Source organism: Hoplias malabaricus, chromosome X2 (genome assembly GCF_029633855.1).
Source record: "Hoplias malabaricus isolate fHopMal1 chromosome X2, fHopMal1.hap1, whole genome shotgun sequence".
Taxonomy (NCBI): Eukaryota; Metazoa; Chordata; class Actinopteri; order Characiformes; family Erythrinidae; genus Hoplias; species Hoplias malabaricus.
This window is the reverse complement of record NC_089819.1, coordinates 37,013,615-37,034,655: the sequence shown is the minus strand read 5'-3', so window position 1 is coordinate 37,034,655 and position 21,041 is coordinate 37,013,615. Positions and strand designations below refer to the sequence as shown.

Below are 21,041 nucleotides of genomic sequence, written 5' to 3'. Positions count from 1 at the left end.
AAATGGCTCCCTATTCCCTACACAGTGGACCAAATTACTAATAACCGCCTCTACAAACTAATGGTTCGTTATATGTATAACTATATATATATATATGTATAAAGTATCAGTGAAAAACAGTATATTCTATTCTTATATATATATATATATATATATATATATATATATATATATATATATATATATATATATATATATATACTGTTTTTCACTGATACTTTATACGAGGAAACTGAAGGTCCACTGTATTAGCTTGATGCTACTGCTGTAGTAGAAAGAAGATATTGATTATTGGTGTGCTGTTTATTGATATATCATCATCATTTAAAGACTTTCAATGAAATGATTCTAATATTGTATTGCATTTTCAGATTTGCATATAGAGGTGTATCTGCAAAATCACCGTGATAAATAAAGCGAGCCTGTGTCTCATTCTAGTGGCTATATTTGGAATTGCATGTCATTTCAACAAAAGCCACTAGAGATCAGGCGAGCACTCAGATAAATAATGAGGGCTTTAAAATGAATGATGTAATATTTTTACCTTAAAGTTACAATTTCATAATCATTATGATGCTTCACTGATATGTAATAGGGAGAACAGAGCCTCTCCTTGCTACTAAGGCCTCAGCACTGCAGAAACTGCATAATGCAACTTTTGGAGGAGGGTGGAAAAACCTCATTCAGTCAGTGACTTATCCAGTTCAAGGTTGCAGTGGGTCCAGAACCTACCCGGAATGCAAGGAAGGAACACACCCTGGACAGGGTGCCAGTCCATCACAGGGAACCACACACTCACATTTATTCACACAAATACACAGTTACAACTATAGACATTTTTTGCATTGCCTAACCATCTACCAACCCAGAGGAAACCCATACGGACACAATCGAGAACACACCACTTCTCACAGAAGTCATCCAAGGTGGGGCCCAAACCCACAACCCCAGGATCCTAACCATAAATTTAAATCTCTCTCTCTCTCTCTCTCTCTCTCTCTCTCTCTTTCTTTAATGAGCACTCATGAAGAGCATTCATGAAGTGACCAAAGGGGCTCTTGTGCTATCATTAGTGGATTCTTCTCTACAGTGATTGGGGTCTTGACAAATTATATAAAATATATATATATAAAATAGAGATTCTGGGTGGGCTACGGTCCTACCATGACCCTGAATAGGATAAGTGGTTACAGACAATGAATTAATGAATAATATATAAATTATACATCCAAACTCTGTACAATGGTCTACATAACATAAAGATATTTATGCCAAATGTGCCTATTTTTGTTCTGTGTGGAATAGTAGGTGGACAGTTTACTCAGTTTTTTTCCCCAATACAAGCAAAACAAAAGATTTTCTGAGAGAAGTCATACATCTATTATTGAAATATTCCTGACTATGGTTAGTGTGTATAGCAAACTGAGCATGAACAGCATGAAAAAACAATTACAGCAATTTAATATCGCACAGATTTGAGGACACACACACACACACACAGACCCATTCACAGGAGCAGCGAGGGGCTTCCCTTTTGAAACAACTCAAGTAATCCCAGCACCCACACACACACACACACTCTTGTTCTCTCACCCTGTCACACACACATACACGGAAACACACAGCTGCCAACATGTGCCTTTCAGCAGCTTTTCTCCTGTTGTGTCTGTGGGGTAAGTCCTGTTTATGATTATTTTGGATTGTTTTTGGGGACAAGGCAGGTTGTAGGTCATTTTCTGTCCTTGAAATCCATTCATCTTCTGTTTTTTTTTCAGGGTTTTAGCTCTCTAATAATGTTAGACCCTTGAGTCTGTTGATGGTGACAGATAAATTCTCTGTCTGTAGCTCATGTGTACTGTAACTCTTCCAGTCACAGCAGATGTCCTATGCCATTTTCTTTTAAATTTGACTCTATTGCACTGAGACTCTAGAATGAAGTTATTCTGGCATTACACTTATTACATTTAGCAAATGTATCACAAACAAGAACTTGAACATGGCTCACGTTAAGAGCGCAAAACTGATAGCTCAGTTGTTGGTTCATAATGTTACATAAATTATGTATAAATGACTATGGCAGTCTCAGCAATGTAAAAAAAATCACCTGGAACAAAACAAAAACATTTTTTTAAGATATGCACATGGGTTGATAAAAACCTAATTTCTGGAGAGAGTGGAATGCTAGCACAGTAAATCATTACAAACACATGACTGAAGATAAGTTTGTGAAGTGAACGGGGTTAGGCATAATACTCCCAAATTGTTTTTTGATTTATCACTGTTTTGTCATCAGTCTAAAAATGTGCCTCTGTAATTTGTGTGAGGTCTAAAGTTCCATAAAATACTGTTTTGCTCCCTAAAGAACTGTTTGTAAATGAGAGAGCGAGAGAGTTTGTGTGTGTGTGTGTGACAAACACTTTAATGTCATAATAACATCTCTCAGTGACCCTGACCCTACATAGCGCATCTAAAAAGTATTTGTTTCCGATAAAAACGCTAGTGCCTATTTCACATTGTGTTTCTCTTTTTTTTCTTTCCTTTCTCCATCAGTTAATTTGGATTAAGTCAGGTGGATTAAAATGGGCTTTTCATTCTTGCATATTTTACTCCACCTTAAAAGGACTATGACATCAGCATTTTCTTTGAACAGGTCCCTGGAAAATTAGTGCATTGTTGAATAATCACTTTTAATAAAACACCAAATTTACACAACTGTCATCCGATGCCAGATGCTAAAAAAGCGCTGTTACAAGAGCTCTGTGTATTCCAGTCGCACACTGCTCTCACTTTTGTGGCACTTTGTTCCTTTGCAGAGGTGTGTGACTTCTCATTTTTCATAGCCTTTCTCCAGAATGCTGTAAAGGACAATGTCTGTGTGAAACTGAGCTGAAAGTTAATTAGTTACTACACCTTCATTTGCATGCACTGTAAATCTGAAGCAAAGGCACTTAACTAGATGACAAGCCAAATGAGTTAGGACAAAATAAATTGTGACTGGAAAATCAAAATACAAGTTATAATTTAAATCTATGAGCAATACAAAGGATCCTCTTTGTGAGTTTGATGACAAGCATCCATGAGAAAAAGTGCTAAAGACACAGAGGAATTTTTTCAGTTTTCAATGGGTCATGTTTTATTGCCAGTTATTTATTATCCAAATTAATTTTTAGGGGTGCTTGTAACTGTTGAACTCCAATGTTATTGTGATAGCAGCACTTTTAAAAGATACAATGTAGCTTCATAAGTCTCAAGCTATTTCTCTCTCCTTACTTGATAGCAATATATTACTGGGGGAGTCCTAGTTAGTTGGAAGAACTGAACAATGGTTAAATTGCTAAGAAAAAGTGTAAATATTGTACATCAAACATGAACATAATACCTGCTAGTTTCATTAAATGTTGTATTTAAAACAATCAAACAAATGTATACATTCAGATAGTACTAGCTTTCAGATTCCAACATATGAATAAATATGAATGATGTTGTATCAGTAAGTATAATCATACTTAACCACCAAAATTCCTGTTGAATCCTACACCTCAACACAAGGATGCTGTGGCTGTTTATGATCCAATCAGCAACTGGCTATCCTTATCCTGAGTATCCAAACCAGCCACTGTATCACTAACTCTTCACAGGGGTCATTAGGCAGGCCCCTCCTCTCTATGGTGTTTTGCTGAATTAAGCATACAACACCTCCAGAAGGCTTAACAGTGAACTCTGGTGACCAGTTCCATGTGAACTTTACATGCTACATCACCAACAATCCCAATAGCACTTCTAGAGTGCATTCCCCCAAGTAATCTGGGCTCTCCTTATCCACAACCACTGACTAGAACTTTCAGCTGTTTCTGATAACTCCTTCACAGTTGCCCTTAGTTTCCGACCCCTGATGCCAAACTTCACAAGCAGAGATGTGGACGATTTGTCTACAAATCCTCTAACACCTAACTCCACCGGTCTTATATGTGCCCGCCACCCGCATTCCCTCACTTCAGCCGCCAAGTCTGCATACTTCAGCTTTTTCTTTCTGAGATAAATTATCCGTTTACTTTTAGTGTAAAGCACCATGTCTGGCCTCAGTGTAGTTAACACAATGCACTCTGGGACATACAGCTTTATAAATAAATAAATAAATAAATAAATATATATATATATATATATATATATATATATATATATATATATATATATATTTATATATTTATATATTATATATATATATATATATATATATATATATATATAATCAGAAACTATTATCAGCACTATTAAGATCTAGATTCAGTAATTTCATAATTTATTCATTCGAGATGAAACGTCTGCATTTCTCTCATGATTTGTGGTATTTTATGACTCTTTTTAAGTGGTACTATGTCCCCCTGTTGGACTGGCATTATAATGCAACCATTTTTGTTTTAGTCTGAACTGAGATATTTTCACAAATGAAGGGAGGAAAATCACAGTTCTTAAAAAAAGTGGATGGGGCCTAAGATTGCAAACATAGAGCTTAAAAAAACTAAACACAATAGGAAATGCTTGTGAGCTTAATCACATGACTGCCTGACAGCTCAAAGTGGAAAGTGCAGGGCACAGCTAAAGATACAGGTGGGGGAAAAAGAGAACATGGCTATCAGAACACAGTAAAAGACACAGAACAAACAGAAACAGTGACAGATACTGTCACATTTTCATTCTCTCTGAGGAAATATCTAAAATATATTTACTCAGGGAGACATTTTGTTTGTTCTAACCATATAGACATTCCTACCTTACAAAATTATTTTGCAAAATGTATTTAGGGTGGTGGAATGATAGTATGTCGGTTGCTCATGTTACTTTACCATGGAGAAACACTGTGATAAACTCAGAGAAGTTTCATGGCAACAAACATTCCAGTTTTTTCCAGGCATCAACAGAAGTTTGAAGAAACCACAATAACCATACTACAATACCAAACCTATTTAAACATATAGTTTCTATATTTACAATGTTCCTTTTACTAAATGTGGAACTTTGGCAGTCCTAGTGTTTTAAACACCTGGAGTGTGTCCAGTTGTTAACAAATAAAATACTGCTCCATGTACAAGTGAAGTAAGTGACAGAACATTAGGTAAAGCAGTGAAAGGTTGCAGTGTTAATAAGATAAATGTGAAAATGTCCTTAATAACATATGCCTTCCACCACATGTTTCTACTCTTAATTCCCAGGTTCTTCTACCAATGGACAATATTTGGCCAATTTTAACATGGCAGGAGTAACAGGTTCCGTCTGGTTTGACTCCACACTGCAGACAGCCTCTGTGAACCTCACTGGAACCAGTGCCAAGAAATGTGGGTCCTTCAACATATCCGTCACAGAGTTTCCTGTAATGTATGGTCACATGGCCCAACCTTGTGAGAAAGCAAACATAGGAGAGAGTATCTTCACATTCTCTGTGGATAACCCTGATTCTGTGGTAAACATCTCTGGAATCTTTGAGCAGAAATCCAACCTGGAAGCACTATCTCTTTTGGTAGAAACTTGCAATGGTGTGAAGGCTTGTGCAGGGCTCCTAGCTAACTCAACAGTCAGCACATGGCAGGCTCGCTTTTTTAAAACCGTGGCTGGGAATATTTACCTCAGGCAGGTATCAGGGAAGCAACGTAGCATACTTCTTGCAGACCTGGTTAGTGTAGACCAGACTGACTCCCCTGTTGCTAATGTTAGTGTTTTTCTGTCCAAAAGTTCTGCAACTAGCTGTGAATCATTACTGGGCGGTTTAGAATTAAGTGGGTTGAAAACATTGGGCCAACTGAAGGCTGGTTCTCCTCTTGAACCTGTCAAGTCCCGTCTCGAGATTATCTCATTTGGTGCTGGGTTCAATTTTGCTCTTATCAACCACAGTTCAGGTTATTCATGCGCTGAGCTCAGGACTTTAGAAACAAAGGTGGTCCGTGCTCATGTAGACATGAGGGGTATCAGAGGTCACCTTACTTTTTGCCAGCCATCACCTTTTGACCTCACCATTCTGATAGTGAACCTGACTAACCTCAATGGAAGGGTGGGGCCATATCATGTACACATGTTTCCCACATCACAGCTGAGATCACCTTCCGAGAGAACCTGCACTAATGATAATCTTGGGGGTCACTGGAACCCCTTTGGTGTAAATACTCAAGCTTCTGTGTACCCCCCACCTCTCGGCTCAACACATGACAGTTACGAAGTTGGAGATCTGAGCTCCAGGCATGGGTCCTTAGTAAATGCTAGTGTCTTTCAGGCCAGTTTCACTGACTGGAATTTGCCATTGTTTGGGAAGAACAGCATTGTGGGTCGCTCCGTGGTTCTCCACCAGCCAAATGGAACAAGATTTGCTTGTACAAACATTGGCTATCCTGGAGAAGTGATCACAGCCAGGGCCATCTTCCAAAGCCCAGTGGTGGGATATATCCTGTTCACCCAGCTGAGTGGAAACCCATATTCTGATGTCTCTGTTTTCTTGGACTTGTGTTATGGACAGCCATTCACTTCTGCAACTCAAAATCATCACTGGCACATCCACAGCTACCCCATCAGCACAGAAACAGACTATGACAAGGGTCGCTGTCAGTCCACTGGGGGCCACTGGAACCCCTACCAAATCAATACCAACTTGAGCAGCTACAAGGTATTTTGCAGACCAGAGTGTCCTTTTACTTGTGAAGTTGGAGACTTATCCAATAAGCACAGATTGTTGAATTTGAGTGCAGGTATAGGCAAGCTAGCCAATAAGTATTTCTTCACAGACACTACGTCCTGGTTGTCTGGACTGGGTGCCATGATTGGCAGGTCTGTGGTGATCCATGGACCTGATGAGGCAGGTGATCGCATTGCCTGTGCTAACCTCACCCTCCTACGCTTTCCCACCGCTCAGTCTGGATCCTGGCAAGGTCCTGGGTCTTCCAGAGGACAAGTCCACTTCTTCCAATCCTCTCCCCAGGGTTTCACCAACCTCCACATTTCTCTTAATGGGCTGGAGGGCAGAGCTGCTGGTTACCATGTCCATTTACTGCCATTAAAGACTGGGGCAGAGGCTTGTTCCAATGAAAACATCATGGGTCACTTTAACCCCTATGCTGTGAACATATCATTGTCTCCAGCTCCTGGCAATGGTTCAGTGGATCAGTATGAGATTGGAGATATCAGTGGAAAGTTTGGGTTTCTAACAAATCTGACCGAATTCCAAAACTATTACATGGACAGTAATATGCCACTGAGTGGACCCAACAGCATCGTTGGACGTTCACTGGTTATCCATTACAAAAACGGATCCAGGTTAGTTCAGTTTTTATCTTAATCCCCCTGTTAGGTGATCACAGATTAATGAATCTAGAATAATGCTACATACTACTTTTACAGCTAACGTTTTCACTGAAACCAATAGCAGAAGAAAAAATATATTCATTAAAGAAGCAGTTTGTACTGTTTGTAATCCAACTTATGACATGCTCTATTGTGGTCGAGTTCCTGGTTCCTCATTGTGTTCTTCAGTTCCCATAAGGTACAGTCAATGAATATAAATGCATTAGTAGGCCTAAGATCTCTAAATCACTAATAATTCTACTGGAGTATAATGCTGAAGGTATTTGGGTTAAAGTTTTCCTATAGACAAAATATTTTGGGAAGAGGATCATTAAATATAAAATCTGAAAATGTGGAGAAAAATGGCTCTGTAAACCTGGAGTGGGCATATCTGAACCCTTTTAGAGAAACACACTGCTCATATCAGTTTACCCCAGAACAATCTGGGATCCATTATAGGGTCAGATATCTACATACCTAGCAATTCTTCTCTGTTGTATAGTTCACTATGTCTGAACAAATGTTTGAAGACACTTACACTCAATATTTCTCAAGAGTTCATGAGCATCATTAGGGACTTTTTAATTCTTGATGTAACAACGGCCTCTACTTTTCTGGGAAGGCTTTAGACTAGATGGTGGGATGCTGTTGTGGAAATCTGTGATTTAATTCAGCCACAAATACTTCATCCTGAAATATCAGTTCTGGATTACAGGCACCATTCAACCACAGCCAAATGATGTTTGTACATTTTTAACTGACACATGGCATTGAGCAAAGTGACTTCCTCTCTGATTGAAAAAGGCCTTGGAGTGCAGCAGAAGTCAGATGACTTTGAGTGTCTTGGAAATGCTGAATCATTTCTTTTATATCCAATCCAATCCAACTTTATTTATACAGCACGTTAACACTTTCACAAAAAGACCAAAATGCTGTACAAAAAATAAAATACATAACAATATAACAATACAACACAGAATAAAAACAGAAACAACTGCAATCAACAGACTAGGTGACAAAATCTAAGGAGAAAAGAGAAAGTCAGTTTAAGAAGTGTCAGTTTAGATGCCTGTCAAATGTACAGGGGCAGACTGTTCCATAATTTAGGGGCCGTTACAGCAAAAGCACAGTCTCCTCTAATCTTATAGTTAGTTTTGGGCACATTCCAGGGCAGCTAATCATTATAGAATGAAACAGAGACTTAAAAGCTAAAAATAATTCACTTTGGTAATAGTGAGTAACAGATGAATATTTGAAGAGCTTTGAGTCTTAAACTAAAAGCAACTGTTTGTGAAATTGGCTTTAATATGTTCTGATGTTTTTTTTGGTATCATTACTTTTGAATGTTTTGCAGAATGCAGTGTGCGGACATCATGGCTGAAAACTCCTCAGATGCATTCTGGGTCATCGCCAAGGCAACATTCAGTGGCTCTGTGACTGGGACAATAACCTTGGTAAAACTACCATCCCAGTGGTATAAGATAAGCTTAATCTCTCTAGAGAATGCAGTTCCACTGGTTCACAGCCCAATGCTGAGAGGATTTATACCCTTCTGACATTGGGCAGGATGATCTTAGACCCATATGCAGCTGCTATAGAATGTCTCATTTTATTTTATTCATTCATTATGCTTGATTTTATGTGTGCATTTATAAACGTACCTGAAAACTATAATGACATTTAGTGTTCATTATAGTCAATGGCCGAAACAGGGTAATAGTTCTCTTTCTATAAGAGGAGTCTGCTGCATTGCTGGCCTCCAGCTGGCACACTGGATGTAATGTGTTATAGCGAAGAGAGAGATATCTCTTTAAATCTGCCAGAAAAATGTGACGCTCTCCTCTTTCTGTCTTCACTGTGGTGCTGAGGACATAGGCTGGGTCTGGAGAGAGAGGAGGAGATAATAAATGTGGCTGGCAATTCTTGTTACAGTACTAGGAGAAAACTCATCTCAGTATAAATACCTCATGTGTACCTTAATGATACATTCTTGTGAGACATAAATGACAAAACATATTGCTCTTTGTAGAAGCCATGTTATTTTGTACCTGCGATATGGCTACGGGTAAAAGATCACATATTTATGCAGAAAACTCTGGTCAAAGGACATGATTTGTTAATTTTAGGCATGAAAATAATTTTCTGCATGCTAGTTGGTATCCATAACCCTCCAGCCAATACTTGGCATTGAGAGTGGTGACCTCAGGCTCAATATTACAATATTATAAACAATATTATATACAGTTACTTCTTATGAGGAGACTATATACATTTTGGACATTGTTTTCTATAGTGTTGAGTTATAATTAGTTGCATTCTTTACATATCATTAGTCCCAACAGACCTTCCCTGATGGCAGCTACAAAGACGTGACTTTGCTGGTGGATGTCTGTGCATCCAAAACTCTTAATGTGAGTAGCTGATGTTTAATAAGTTATACTGTATATATACTGTAAAGATTAGTGTTAGTTTTCATCTCAAGACAATCTTCATAATAGCCTAACAAAAGTATTTGCACAAGCTGTATTTTCTTCATGCAATTCCAACTCTCTTTCTATTTTATTCAGGTCACCAAAGCCTCCTGGTTTATTACTGAAAATCTTTCTGAAGGACAGACCGGAATGGGAGGAATATTTAACCCTTTTAACATGACAGCACAGGTTAGAGAAACGTTAAAAAACAGTTTAGTTAACATTACATTTTATATAAAATTACTATTAGAACAAGGAAATAGAAAGCCATGAGGGTTTTTTGACACATTATATGCACGTTATTTTGCCTGATATCATAAATATAAGTCTTCTGAGGGTAAGTTGTAGGTAGGTTTTCTTAAAGAAAAAAATTAAGGCTTTACAAAGAATAACTCTTGATTTCTCTCTCATACCACCTCCCCAAAAGAGCTCCAGCTGTTCTCAGCTCACTCCTTTGGCCTGTGCGGTGGGGGATCTGACTGGTAAACATGGTTCCATCAGTCTGACGCAAAGACAGCTGTTCACTGACTCACATGTTCAGTTGGCTGGAGATTTCACAGGTAGAAAATTACATGAAATGTGGGGCTTTGGAGCTGTGCTACTGGCTAAGAAAATCTTTGAAGCCCTAAATTCCCCCTATGATATTGTCCATGCTATTTTGTGGCATGTTACTGCTACATTAGCTACATTAGCTTTAGTTATATCTCCACTAAATTGCAAAAAAGAGGCACAGGTGTGAGATTCGAGTTCTAATAAATGGTCACAAATCTTACTATAGATATTCTTAGCATCAGACTCTTTCAGTCACAAGATATCACTGTTGTGAATGAATATATTTAAAGCGTTAATTCCCTCTCTTAACAGTTGCAGGTGTCTGATCTACTCTCTCAGTTTCTGTTCTCAGGTTGGAAAAAAAAGTGCTTCCACTTGGTTTGGTTTAGAGGGGCATAATGATTGATTGGCTTATCTAATTGTACCCCATAGGTGCTGGACCTGGTCAAAAAGTATTGGTTTGCCACTACTTACCCAATTTTAAACTAATTTGTACTTACTCACTAAAGAAATGTCAACGGTCTGTATTTTGCCTCTTTAGTGTTGTACTGGAGCTATGAAGCCAGTGTAGCTAACATGTTATGGAACCTTATAATCTTGAGTTAGCACTGTGGAAATGTCTTAAATTGTCAATCACTTGCCTCCAACCATGTCCAAATATTATATAATTTGAGGTAGAGTAACACACAATTATGTTATACAAAAATGGCAGCTCCTGCTGCTTTTAGCTCTGCAGCATACCTTTATTCATGTTTATAGATGAATAGCATGCTCTATAATGTCAGAAATTACATAAGCATATCTAGTTTTAATTACTTAATAATACAACACAAACGGATTCAGGTGCATTATAATGGGCCAGCAGTTGGCATAATGCTATTTGGAAAGATTTTTAATGTAAATGTTTTAGTTAGGTGTTATTGTGTATATAGTCATTATGTTTACTCCTATTTTAAGAGTGAAAGCTGGCAAGTCTAAAATACAGCTGAAAGGGGTACAATCTGTAATTGTAGATCTTTCCCATGTGGTAATTAGTTTTAAACCAAGTTAGTTAATCAGGGTTATGTATAATCAGATAAATTCCTGAGGATTTATATTAAGGTTACCTCTATAACAACAAATGTCCTTTCATCAGTTGTGTACAGATCGCTGGTCCTAATAGCAGGAAATGAAACCATTGCTTGTTCAGACATTGTCCCAGAATCACCCTCAGCTCAGCAGATTTTCCGCAACGTGACATCTTTCAGCAGGTATTTCTTTACATTTTTTGTAAAGATATTTGGCTTATATTTACAGAGGAAAGTAAATATTTAAAGTGTTAATAATGTTAACAGAAGCAGGCTAATGCAATCAGTTTTTATTGATGTAGTTTGTTTAACTATTATATGTTCTCGCCCTATTTTTCCTATTTTCTTATATGTTGGCAGGGCATATGCACATTTTATTCCATAAAAAAATTTCAGAATTTTAGATGTTAAACACTTTGGCTTATAACTCACATTTAAGAGGATGATGACTCAATGCAGAATAAACATGGAGGTTTGAGGACACTGTAACTGTGAGAGGAATAAGCATAGACACCTGTCCAATTGATAGATAGCAGTATGTCATAAAGCATCATTAACCAAATAAATGCCTTTATTTGAAATTACACTTGAAATGAAAAGACATATTTGAGATATTGTTGGTTAACTTTTAAATTGTATGCTTTGATAGTCACGTAACACTTGTAGCTCCACTGCAAATATAAGGAAGTAATCAAATTTGTGATAAATGGCCTGTGTATTTTCCAAGGAACTTTATACCCCTCTTGTCCATGCTTGGCCTTGAGTGTAGATAGTGGCCTAGAGTGGGAAGATAACTTTTGCATTTTTGTCCTATTACACTGCATTTTTCTATGGAGTTGAACACTGAATATCTGTGTTCAAAATAGGTGCACATTAAAGTAGCTGAATTCACTAAATAGAGGGGATTTCTGTAGAATTTTTTACACATATAGTGGACAATATTTCCATTGCAATGGCTTACACCACCGTTAACCTAGGCATTAAGGTTTCAGAAACTGTCAGGTGTCATGGTTATATTTAACTAAGGCACTAAATTTAACATTTTCATCTGTATATTTTGCTCTTACTATTTTGACAGGTATGATTTCCGTAAAAGGGTAGCAGGTATTTTGGACATCAACATGTCCAGAGTGTCCATCTTGCCTGGAGCCCTCTCACCAATGCCAGAAGGAAAGTGCATGCAGGTGACCTTCCTTGTGTCAGGTGAAATTGATTTTTAATAATATGGCGATATTAAACTGTAATGTTCACTTGAGCTGCCTGAATAACCAGAGTGCTTTACTGAGCCTTTGTCTTTCTCCATACCCGCTTTGATGCTACCCCCTCCAGCATCCACCTGAGAGGGACTGTTCAGTCTGTCTGAACAATGAACCATTCAGTCCATTTACACTCACTCTCACCAATAAACAGGGAACAATATACTGTAACCCAAGGCCTGGCTCTGGTATGTGAGAATGTCCAGCTTTAAGTTGTTCTGAAACAGTAAAGGTGCATGTGGCAGTGGGGGCTTATGTACAATGCATTATGTATTACACATAGTGTCTTCTAAAGTGAAGTATGGATTTTGTTGTAACAAAAACAACAGCCTATACTTAATATAATCTTTTTGCTATACTATGTAAATGTAGTTCCACTACTGACCTTCCCAGTGCTGGGGAGCTGCACAGCTCTCTAACCCATGCTTGGCATTGAACATGATGACCCCTGGCTCATGTGCAGCTTCTTCAGAACATCCCAACATGGAAGGCATGTAAAGTGTTTTCTTTTCTGAAAGACTTCATATACAAGAACAACTTTTCTTCACATTCAAATGAGAATGTGTAATATCTTCTACATGGTATGGATTGAAAGTTTACATCTTGACTTTCAACAAAACCTCTCCACTTGGTTTAATGAGCTACAAGTGAGAAATAATTAATTATATATTATTATCATAACTAACTGCAGATTCTGTGAGTTTCACTTGAGGGACTTTTAGTATTTAACATAAAAATAGAAAATCTGTCTAAATTTGTTGCAGTAGTAGACACTGCATATTAAATTGAATAATTTTTTATATAATGTTTCATTTAATAAAATAATAATAATAAAAATATTGGTATTTACAGACATTCAGACCCTGAAGACACACAGCAAGGAAACAGATATTAAATGACATTATTATAGTAGATCATATGTTTGTAGCTGGAAATAACTAAATACACCTTTGTGACTGCTTTCAAAAATATGTCAGGGTAAACACAATCATCAGAAAATAACTATGTTACTATTTACCAAGACCTCAAAGACGGCTTTAAAAAGATTACAAAGATGACACAAAAGGTACATTACAAAGATGACACAAGAAGTACATTACAAAGATTACACAAAAAGTGCATTGCACCTATTCAGGTTATTCAGCTTTAAAAGCTCCAGTTACAGGTTTCATTATTTATTGTAGAATGTGTACATATGAGATGGGTGAAATGACCTTGTTCATGGGATCTGTACATTATGTTTGTGTTCTAAAGATGGTGAGTGTCAGAGGTTCCTAACTTCTCTCACATTTTCATAGTTTTCCTTATTTTACTTAATTTTCTCCCCAATCTTTATCTATTTTCCACAAATTAGCTAGAACTATCCCAGTCTCAAACTGAGATAATGCACAAATGAGTTACTGATGTTGGATATTTAGTTTAGGATCTTGAAAATAATTCCTAATCATCCAAAAATGTATTTATAATGGAGTTAATTTAGGTGGAGTCTCAAGTGGCCTGTAAGTAAGAGTTTCTAAAAAATTGTATGTGAAGCTAGAACCAATCAAAAAACGTAGTTCCCCTGTGCTAACAAAATCTGACCCTGTCTCCCAGGTCAGATGAATCAAAATAAGTTGAATTCTGTGAAAGACAATGAGAAGATGGGCCAATTCATGCAGAGCACACAATGTGTGAAAAGTAAGTTTAACTGCAAAACACCTCACATACTCAACTCATTCACATATATAAAGTTATGCAATGCCCATAATTGCTGGTATTTTGTTTGTGTGCTGATATTCAGCTCAGGTTTAAGGCTTTATTAAGCAATCTCTTAATGCAGTCACACCAAAGATTACACATGAGCACAAACACAAACAAGGTCTTAAGTGTCTGAATAGGTACATGTCCAATCTGGCGTCACCTATGTTATTACTCAAGCCTTGCTTACAATGTTAGATTGTGAAACAGATCATAATTTGTGAGTGGACAATATGATGGCATGTTGCTAAGCAAAAAGCTAGGCAACCTTGAAATTTTGAGATTTGAAATGTCCTAAATATTGAAGTGATATTTAAGAACAAAGTGCTCATAAAAAGCCCAGCTGAACAATCTAAGCTCCGCCCACATATACTTGTAGTTACTTATTGTATTTTGGAAAATTAAAAAAACACAACTAGATAAGACATTGAAGCTGCTCTTCTTTGGAATGGATCACTATATATTGCATATTTACAATAGTTTTCACCTTAATAAAATGCTACAACAGACTTACTGCAATTAGACAAATCTGTACATGGTGGAAATCACAGTGACATAATTATGAAATCACTTTTTGAGTACATTAGCAAATTAATTTGGGGATCTGGTGTTTCTACCAACCAACACATTGTCAAATAAAACAACCCAGTAAATTTATTTGTTTATGTATTTATTTATCTGACTAAAGCCTGATAGGATTGGTTTTAAATTGGGAGTCTTACATAAAGGCATGTCAGAATTATTAGTTGCCCTTGTCTGAGTGTCTCCAATCACAGCAGTGGTCCCATAGTTATGGGAGAGTGCAAATATAAGGTTAAAGAGAGGAAATACAATGAGGATGGATAAATTAGCATACCGATTAAATATACTGTAAACGAGTAATGCGAGTTAAGAGAACTGAGTGAAAATGACTAAAAAACAATGTTTCTGCTCCTCACCTCATACCTGGACATCTTGCATTTGGAGTAAACCGAGGATCATTCATATTTAAAAGAACAGGAACTGAAAATGGTCGTTCTGAACAGAGCTGCTTAGTATAGGAAGATTTGATATTTGGCTCATAGGCTCACCCAGAGTGTAATTCACATGTACAACACTGCCCTGATATGATGGGGGAGGGAGGGTAGTATCCTACCATCCTCCTAAAGTTACATAGTCTGCAATGCTAAGCATAGATAAGCAACAATGAGGCTCTACTACTTAGCGTTCCTGTTGAATAGGAAACAAGATAAAACTGATTATAATTTGAGGAAATTCAACCACTTTGTGTTATAAGTACAAAGTGAATCATGTCTCTCTGTTTTTTTCAGGTGGTGCAGATGGTCTGCTGGCCTGTAACTGTAGCTGGAAGATCCACATCCTTTTATTTTCTGTATTTTTTTTCTCCATGGTTTGGTGCTGCAGTGAACATCATTCTGAGATTTAGTGCCCACACAGTGACCACAGATATTAGATTCTCAAGATTTCTATCCATAGGTTGCAGCTGATGTCACTGTGTAGAGTAGCCATCATATTGAGGATCTACTCATTACACAATTTCTGTAAACACATTCAGTCTCATTTAGACGTTAAAAGAAATTTAAATATGGATCATTGACCCATTTATCCATGTCAAATTTATAAACAGGGCTCTATTCCTCTTTCTCAGTCAGCAGACATTGGGCATATATGGGTCTACTGGCATAAAACGTTTGGCACATCACTGACTGTAGACCACTGTTGGTCCACCATCGGACCATTCAGATTACTGTCCTGTGTACAGGTTATAACTCTTTTTTTAAACTTCTCAAATGTCTCAAAAAGCTTTTAAATTCACAGAGACTTTTATTCTGAAAAAAAAAAAACTAATACAAATATTACCAAGAACTATGAGAGATATAAAAATGGGTATGACTGATATAAAATCATTATGCTAAAAATGTTGACACTGTGCTGGATTAAAATTATTTATTAATCTTGTTTATAAAGACCAAGAAAAAGTACATAATGAAGGAAAAATTAGTATATTGGACTGTAAATATTTGGGATTCAGTTTCACAGCAGCTTGGAAACATCTCTCACTAATCACACACACTTTCAGACAAGGAGAACTACTTTATTCAATTTTAAGTCAAATCAAAATGTTAATTGAGGCAGTCATGATAAATCGTTATCCTCCAAGAATCCGTTCCACTCTCAGAGCACAGGGTCAGCAGGTCGGGTTATTTACCCTGTAAACAGTGGCTGAGTAAAAAGAATATGTTCCTTATGTCTTTAGTTTCTTACATGCTAAACCAAACATAAGTGAAATGAGAGGATTACTGAAGCTTGTATATGATCTGTGTATGTCTAACTCACTCAGATTCTGTTAGAAGAGCAGAGAAACACATTAGTACCTGACATGCTAACAATATTCCATTAAATCCTATGGCGAAAATGCTAATGTGGCTAATAGTCTTTTTCTCCTCATGCTACACTGCGGCATCCTTTATGCCCCAACCGTTTACATTAGTGCTGCACTCTGAACCCAGAAAATTAATTCCCAAAAAGATGGCCATGCCGAAAGAAATCATGTGACTGCAACCCATGGATAGATAGTTTCTTAATGCTGGCTTTAATTAGGATAAACAGGTGGAATAATAAAAATAATAATGGTAATAAAAAATGGTAATTTCAGTGGAAAGAAAGCTAATGTGTTTATTGTTAACAATGCATTATTATTACCATTTTTATTTCCATTGTGATTGGAATACCTCTGAATATACATTAAGGTAATACTTATTATTCCGTGACTGGTTATAAAAGACTGCTGTGTACTTATCATTGTATGTTTTTTTAAGATGTTTGTGTAAATTATCAGCATATTTTGGCCCTAAACCATGATTTTCTTTTCTATGTTTAGGATTAAATATTAGTTTTGAATATGTCTCATTTACAAACAGGTTTCAACAATTGTGAAATTCTGTACTGAATATTGTAGGCCAAGAACAATATTAACATCATTCAGAACAACCAAATACATTCTAAAGAGATAAAATAAAACTTAGGTTAGAGATAAAATTTCGTTTTTTTGTTTATTTGTTTGTTTGTTTATTTTTTGTATATTGTTTGTTTTAACTTAATATACAGGTGCTGGTCATAAGATTAGAACATCATGAAAAAGTTGATTTATTTCTGTAATTCCATTCAAAAAGTGAAACTTATACTCATTCATTACACACAGACTGATATATTTCAAGTGGTTATTTCTTTTAATTTGATGATTATAACTAACAAATAATGAAAACCTCAAATTCGGTATCTTAAAAAATTAGAATATTGTGAAAAGATTCAATATTGAAGACACCTGGTGCCACACTCTAATCAGCTAATTATCTCAAAACACCTGCAAAGGCCTTTAAATGGTCTCTCAGTCTAGTTCTGTAGGCTACACAATCATGGGGAATATTGCTGACTTGACAGTTGTCAGATTGTCGATAGATACTTGTGGGCAAAGACTTGAGTACAGAATATTTCAATTAAGTTTTAGGTAATTCCATGGCATGCCACTTAATGTCAGTTCTAAAGTTCAAAACCTTCAAATATCTAAATAGTTTTTGAGTAAATTTACATACTTTCATATTGATGTAAATTAAAGTTTGCTCCATTAAGATCCAAAACATACCTTAGATATCGTGCATAGACAATGTCTGAACTGAAATGTCTGAACTAAAGTTTCCCACAACAGGCCCATTTGTTGGTGTATATATATATATATATATATTTTTTTTTTTTTTATGTCAGATTGCATAATATTTTTTTCTTGTTTCAAATCTGCATACACTGTTCAAAGCTATACCTTGAGTTTGTTTTTGCAAAACTTAAAATCAATTTTACATATTTTTATATACAATAGTAACAGCAGGTAGTGTCACAGTCACACAGCTCCAGGGACCTGGAGGTTGTGGGTTTGAGTCACGCTCCGGGTGACTGTCTGTGAGGAATTTGGTGTGTTCTCCACGTGTCTGCGTGGGTTTCCTCTGACTCAAAAGTGTAGGAGGAAAAGCATAGGTGTGAGTGTGTGAATGAATGTGTGAGTGTGTGTCGCCCTGTGAAGGACCGGCACTCCCTCCAGGGTGTGTTCCTGCCTTGCACCCAGTGATTTCGGATACGCTCCATACCCACCGTGACCCTGAATAGGATAAGTGGTTACATATATCTGGACAGCAAATACAAATAAATATACCTTGTTTACATAATATACCTACAATGTACAGTACATTTCAAAAATATTAAAGGGTTTCAAAATCAAGCATAGAGAATACATTTCCATACATAAACACACTGGCGGAATCTGGCTGTTGGAAGGGCAGAGTCCACCAGCAAATGAACACTGCAGTAGAAGGGGTCGTACTGAAAAGTTCAGTAACTTTCATTGTGGTACAAACAATCTCACAGATCACCAAGTGTTAAAGCATAGAGCATGGATAATTCTTCTGGCCTCAGTTGCAACAATTGAACCAGGGCATTTGAGGGGGGACTCAAGGGGATGCTCGGGCATAAAAAGTGAATACTGAATAAGAATAACTAAGAAAAATAAATACTGCAAAGAATACTACGAATCCAGTGATATTTTAAATACCATTGCTAGTTTGAAATGTACACACTTAGCTTCCTCAGAGTTGTGCCTAAAAGCAGCAAAACAACAAAATGTCATCTTAAGTTAGTCAGATGTTTGCTGCTTATATTACTGCTATCTAAGCAATCTAAATACTAAATATTTATTTTTGCTTGTATATGTAGTCAATTTCATTTCTGTGCTAACAAGGTAAATAATTGATTCTTACTCCCACCCAGCCCTTTTTGAACCCACCATCCCTTTTCAAAAGTACTCGTTATAGTGCTCAATACTGAGTTCCAGAGTACTTCAGGAAGTGTCCATAGGTGTGAGTGTGTGAGTGAATGTGTGAGTGTGAGTCAGGTGGGCTCCAGACCCACCGTGACCCTGAACTGGATAACTAGACAATGAATTAAATTAATTAATGTATGTTCAGACTCCATTTCCAGTGCAGTGAAATAGACAAATGGCCAAGACTAAGGTACATGAAAACTAAATGCAGAATACAGAATATGTGCAAAGTCAGCAGGTAGAGGTAGGAATAAAGTTAAAGTGCAAGCTATAGTTAAAAAAATAAATATGTACTCTGAGTGATAGCAGCTTAGGTGTTTGTGTGCATTAATTGGCAGTGTATGTGGTGGTAACAAGGTGAGGTGTGCAGATATAGTAAGTGAACAACGTAAATAAATATCTCAGTGTTACAATCATAAAGTGTACAGTACAGGTAATGAGCATAGCAGCTAAAGATGCATTGCATCTAAAAAAAAGTGGAGTTTTTGTGCCATTGTGTAAAACTTCTGTCCCTGCCACAAGTGCATATGGCAGCGTGACCAAAGGAGTAGTATAAGCAGGAACATTAGTAAGTGTTGCCTTATAATATAAACTTGAGATCTAGATAGAGTGTAGAGTGTGTTTTATAAAAAGAAACAAATCATTAAATTGTAATGGAGTGGATATTTTTTATTTCTACTCCAGACTCCAGCTGTGGAGCTGGTCAGAAAAGGAGTCTGGAGAAGAGCAAGACTCTGTTCCTAGAGAGACGTTTTCCCATGAGTCAGGAAAAGATGCAGTTGCTTACTGATGGGGTCTCGATCAAAAACCTCAACAACGTGGTTCATAAACTACATGTATTTAAACTGGGCCAAGCTTCTACTTTTCACAGTAACAATGTGTTTTTGGTACCACATTTTACAATAAGGGTAAAAGAAATGGTATTAATTAATGCATTATTAATAATGCATTCGGAATTGATCATTAATTTTTACAAGTAATAATACATCATGAGTCAATATATATATATATATATATATATATATATATATATATATATAAAACATTTTTATAAAATTCAGAGGATGTTTCCTTGCCGTTTGCTGCTCTCCAGTACGTTCACGTGCTTAAACCCAGTCTAATGTGTTCACAAAACCCCAGTGTCTGTAAAAAACAAATGTCTCGGTCCAGTATGCTAGGCCCTCTCTCTCTGCTCACGGCAGAGAACTGGCATCTGGAGGTTTTTAGACAAAGGAGAGACTCCAAACATTGAAAAGCATGAATCGAGATGAGGATATTGCTCTATTCCTGTTCCATAGGTGGATAACCTACATTTTATCTGTAGATGGAACAGACTCTTCCAAATTCAGGAGCATGCTAACTTCATGAAAGTAAACACAGAGCAAAAGTTTTACATTCATTTATTCATTCATTCATTCATTCATTATCTATAACCGCTTAACCAGTTCAGGGTTGTGGTGGGTCCAGAGCCTACCTGGAATCATTGGGTGCAAGGCAGGAATACACCCTGGAGGGAGCACCAGTCCTTCACAGGGCAACTCACACACACACACTCACAAACACTATGGACACTTTTGAGCCAATCCACCTACCAGCATGTGTTTTTGGACTGTGGGAGGAAACTGGAGCACCTGGATATATATATGTGAATATATTGAAAATATTTTAAAATGTTGTAAGTTATACATATAAGAATATAAGAATATATTATAGAGGTATTATAGCATAATATATAGTTTGGAAAGAAAATCCCATAAACATGATGTAC

The 21,041-nt window shown here is 36.8% G+C and overlaps 1 protein-coding gene across 2 annotated transcripts; it reads left to right on the top strand.

Annotated features, from left to right (window-relative positions):
• The first annotated feature begins 1,598 nt into the window (after positions 1-1,598).
• LOC136676957 (uncharacterized) lies at positions 1,599-17,411 on the top strand. 2 transcript variants are annotated; one of them, XM_066654273.1, is made up of 10 exons: positions 1,599-1,673; positions 5,211-7,296; positions 8,678-8,777; positions 9,657-9,734; positions 9,891-9,983; positions 10,222-10,354; positions 11,482-11,596; positions 12,492-12,616; positions 14,263-14,346; positions 15,717-17,411. In XM_066654273.1, exons 1-10 carry the CDS (start codon positions 1,634-1,636, stop codon positions 15,830-15,832), a joined length of 2,970 nt encoding a protein of 989 aa, XP_066510370.1. In that variant the 5' UTR covers positions 1,599-1,633; the 3' UTR covers positions 15,833-17,411. The 2 variants fall into 2 exon arrangements, with proteins under 2 accessions (XP_066510370.1, XP_066510371.1); XM_066654274.1 differs by lacking the exons at positions 14,263-14,346; positions 15,717-17,411 and adding an exon at positions 13,042-13,100.
• Positions 17,412-21,041: the final 3,630 nt, after the last annotated feature.

Coding starts and splice junctions, on each gene's coding strand:
- LOC136676957 (XM_066654273.1), top strand. CDS start 1,634: ATGTGCCTTTCAGCAGCTTTTCTCCTGTTGTGTCTGTGGG. Junction 1,674..5,210: donor TCTCCTGTTGTGTCTGTGGG/GTAAGTCCTGTT, acceptor CTTAATTCCCAG/GTTCTTCTACCAATGGACAA. Junction 8,778..9,656: donor TGACTGGGACAATAACCTTG/GTAAAACTACCA, acceptor ACATATCATTAG/TCCCAACAGACCTTCCCTGA.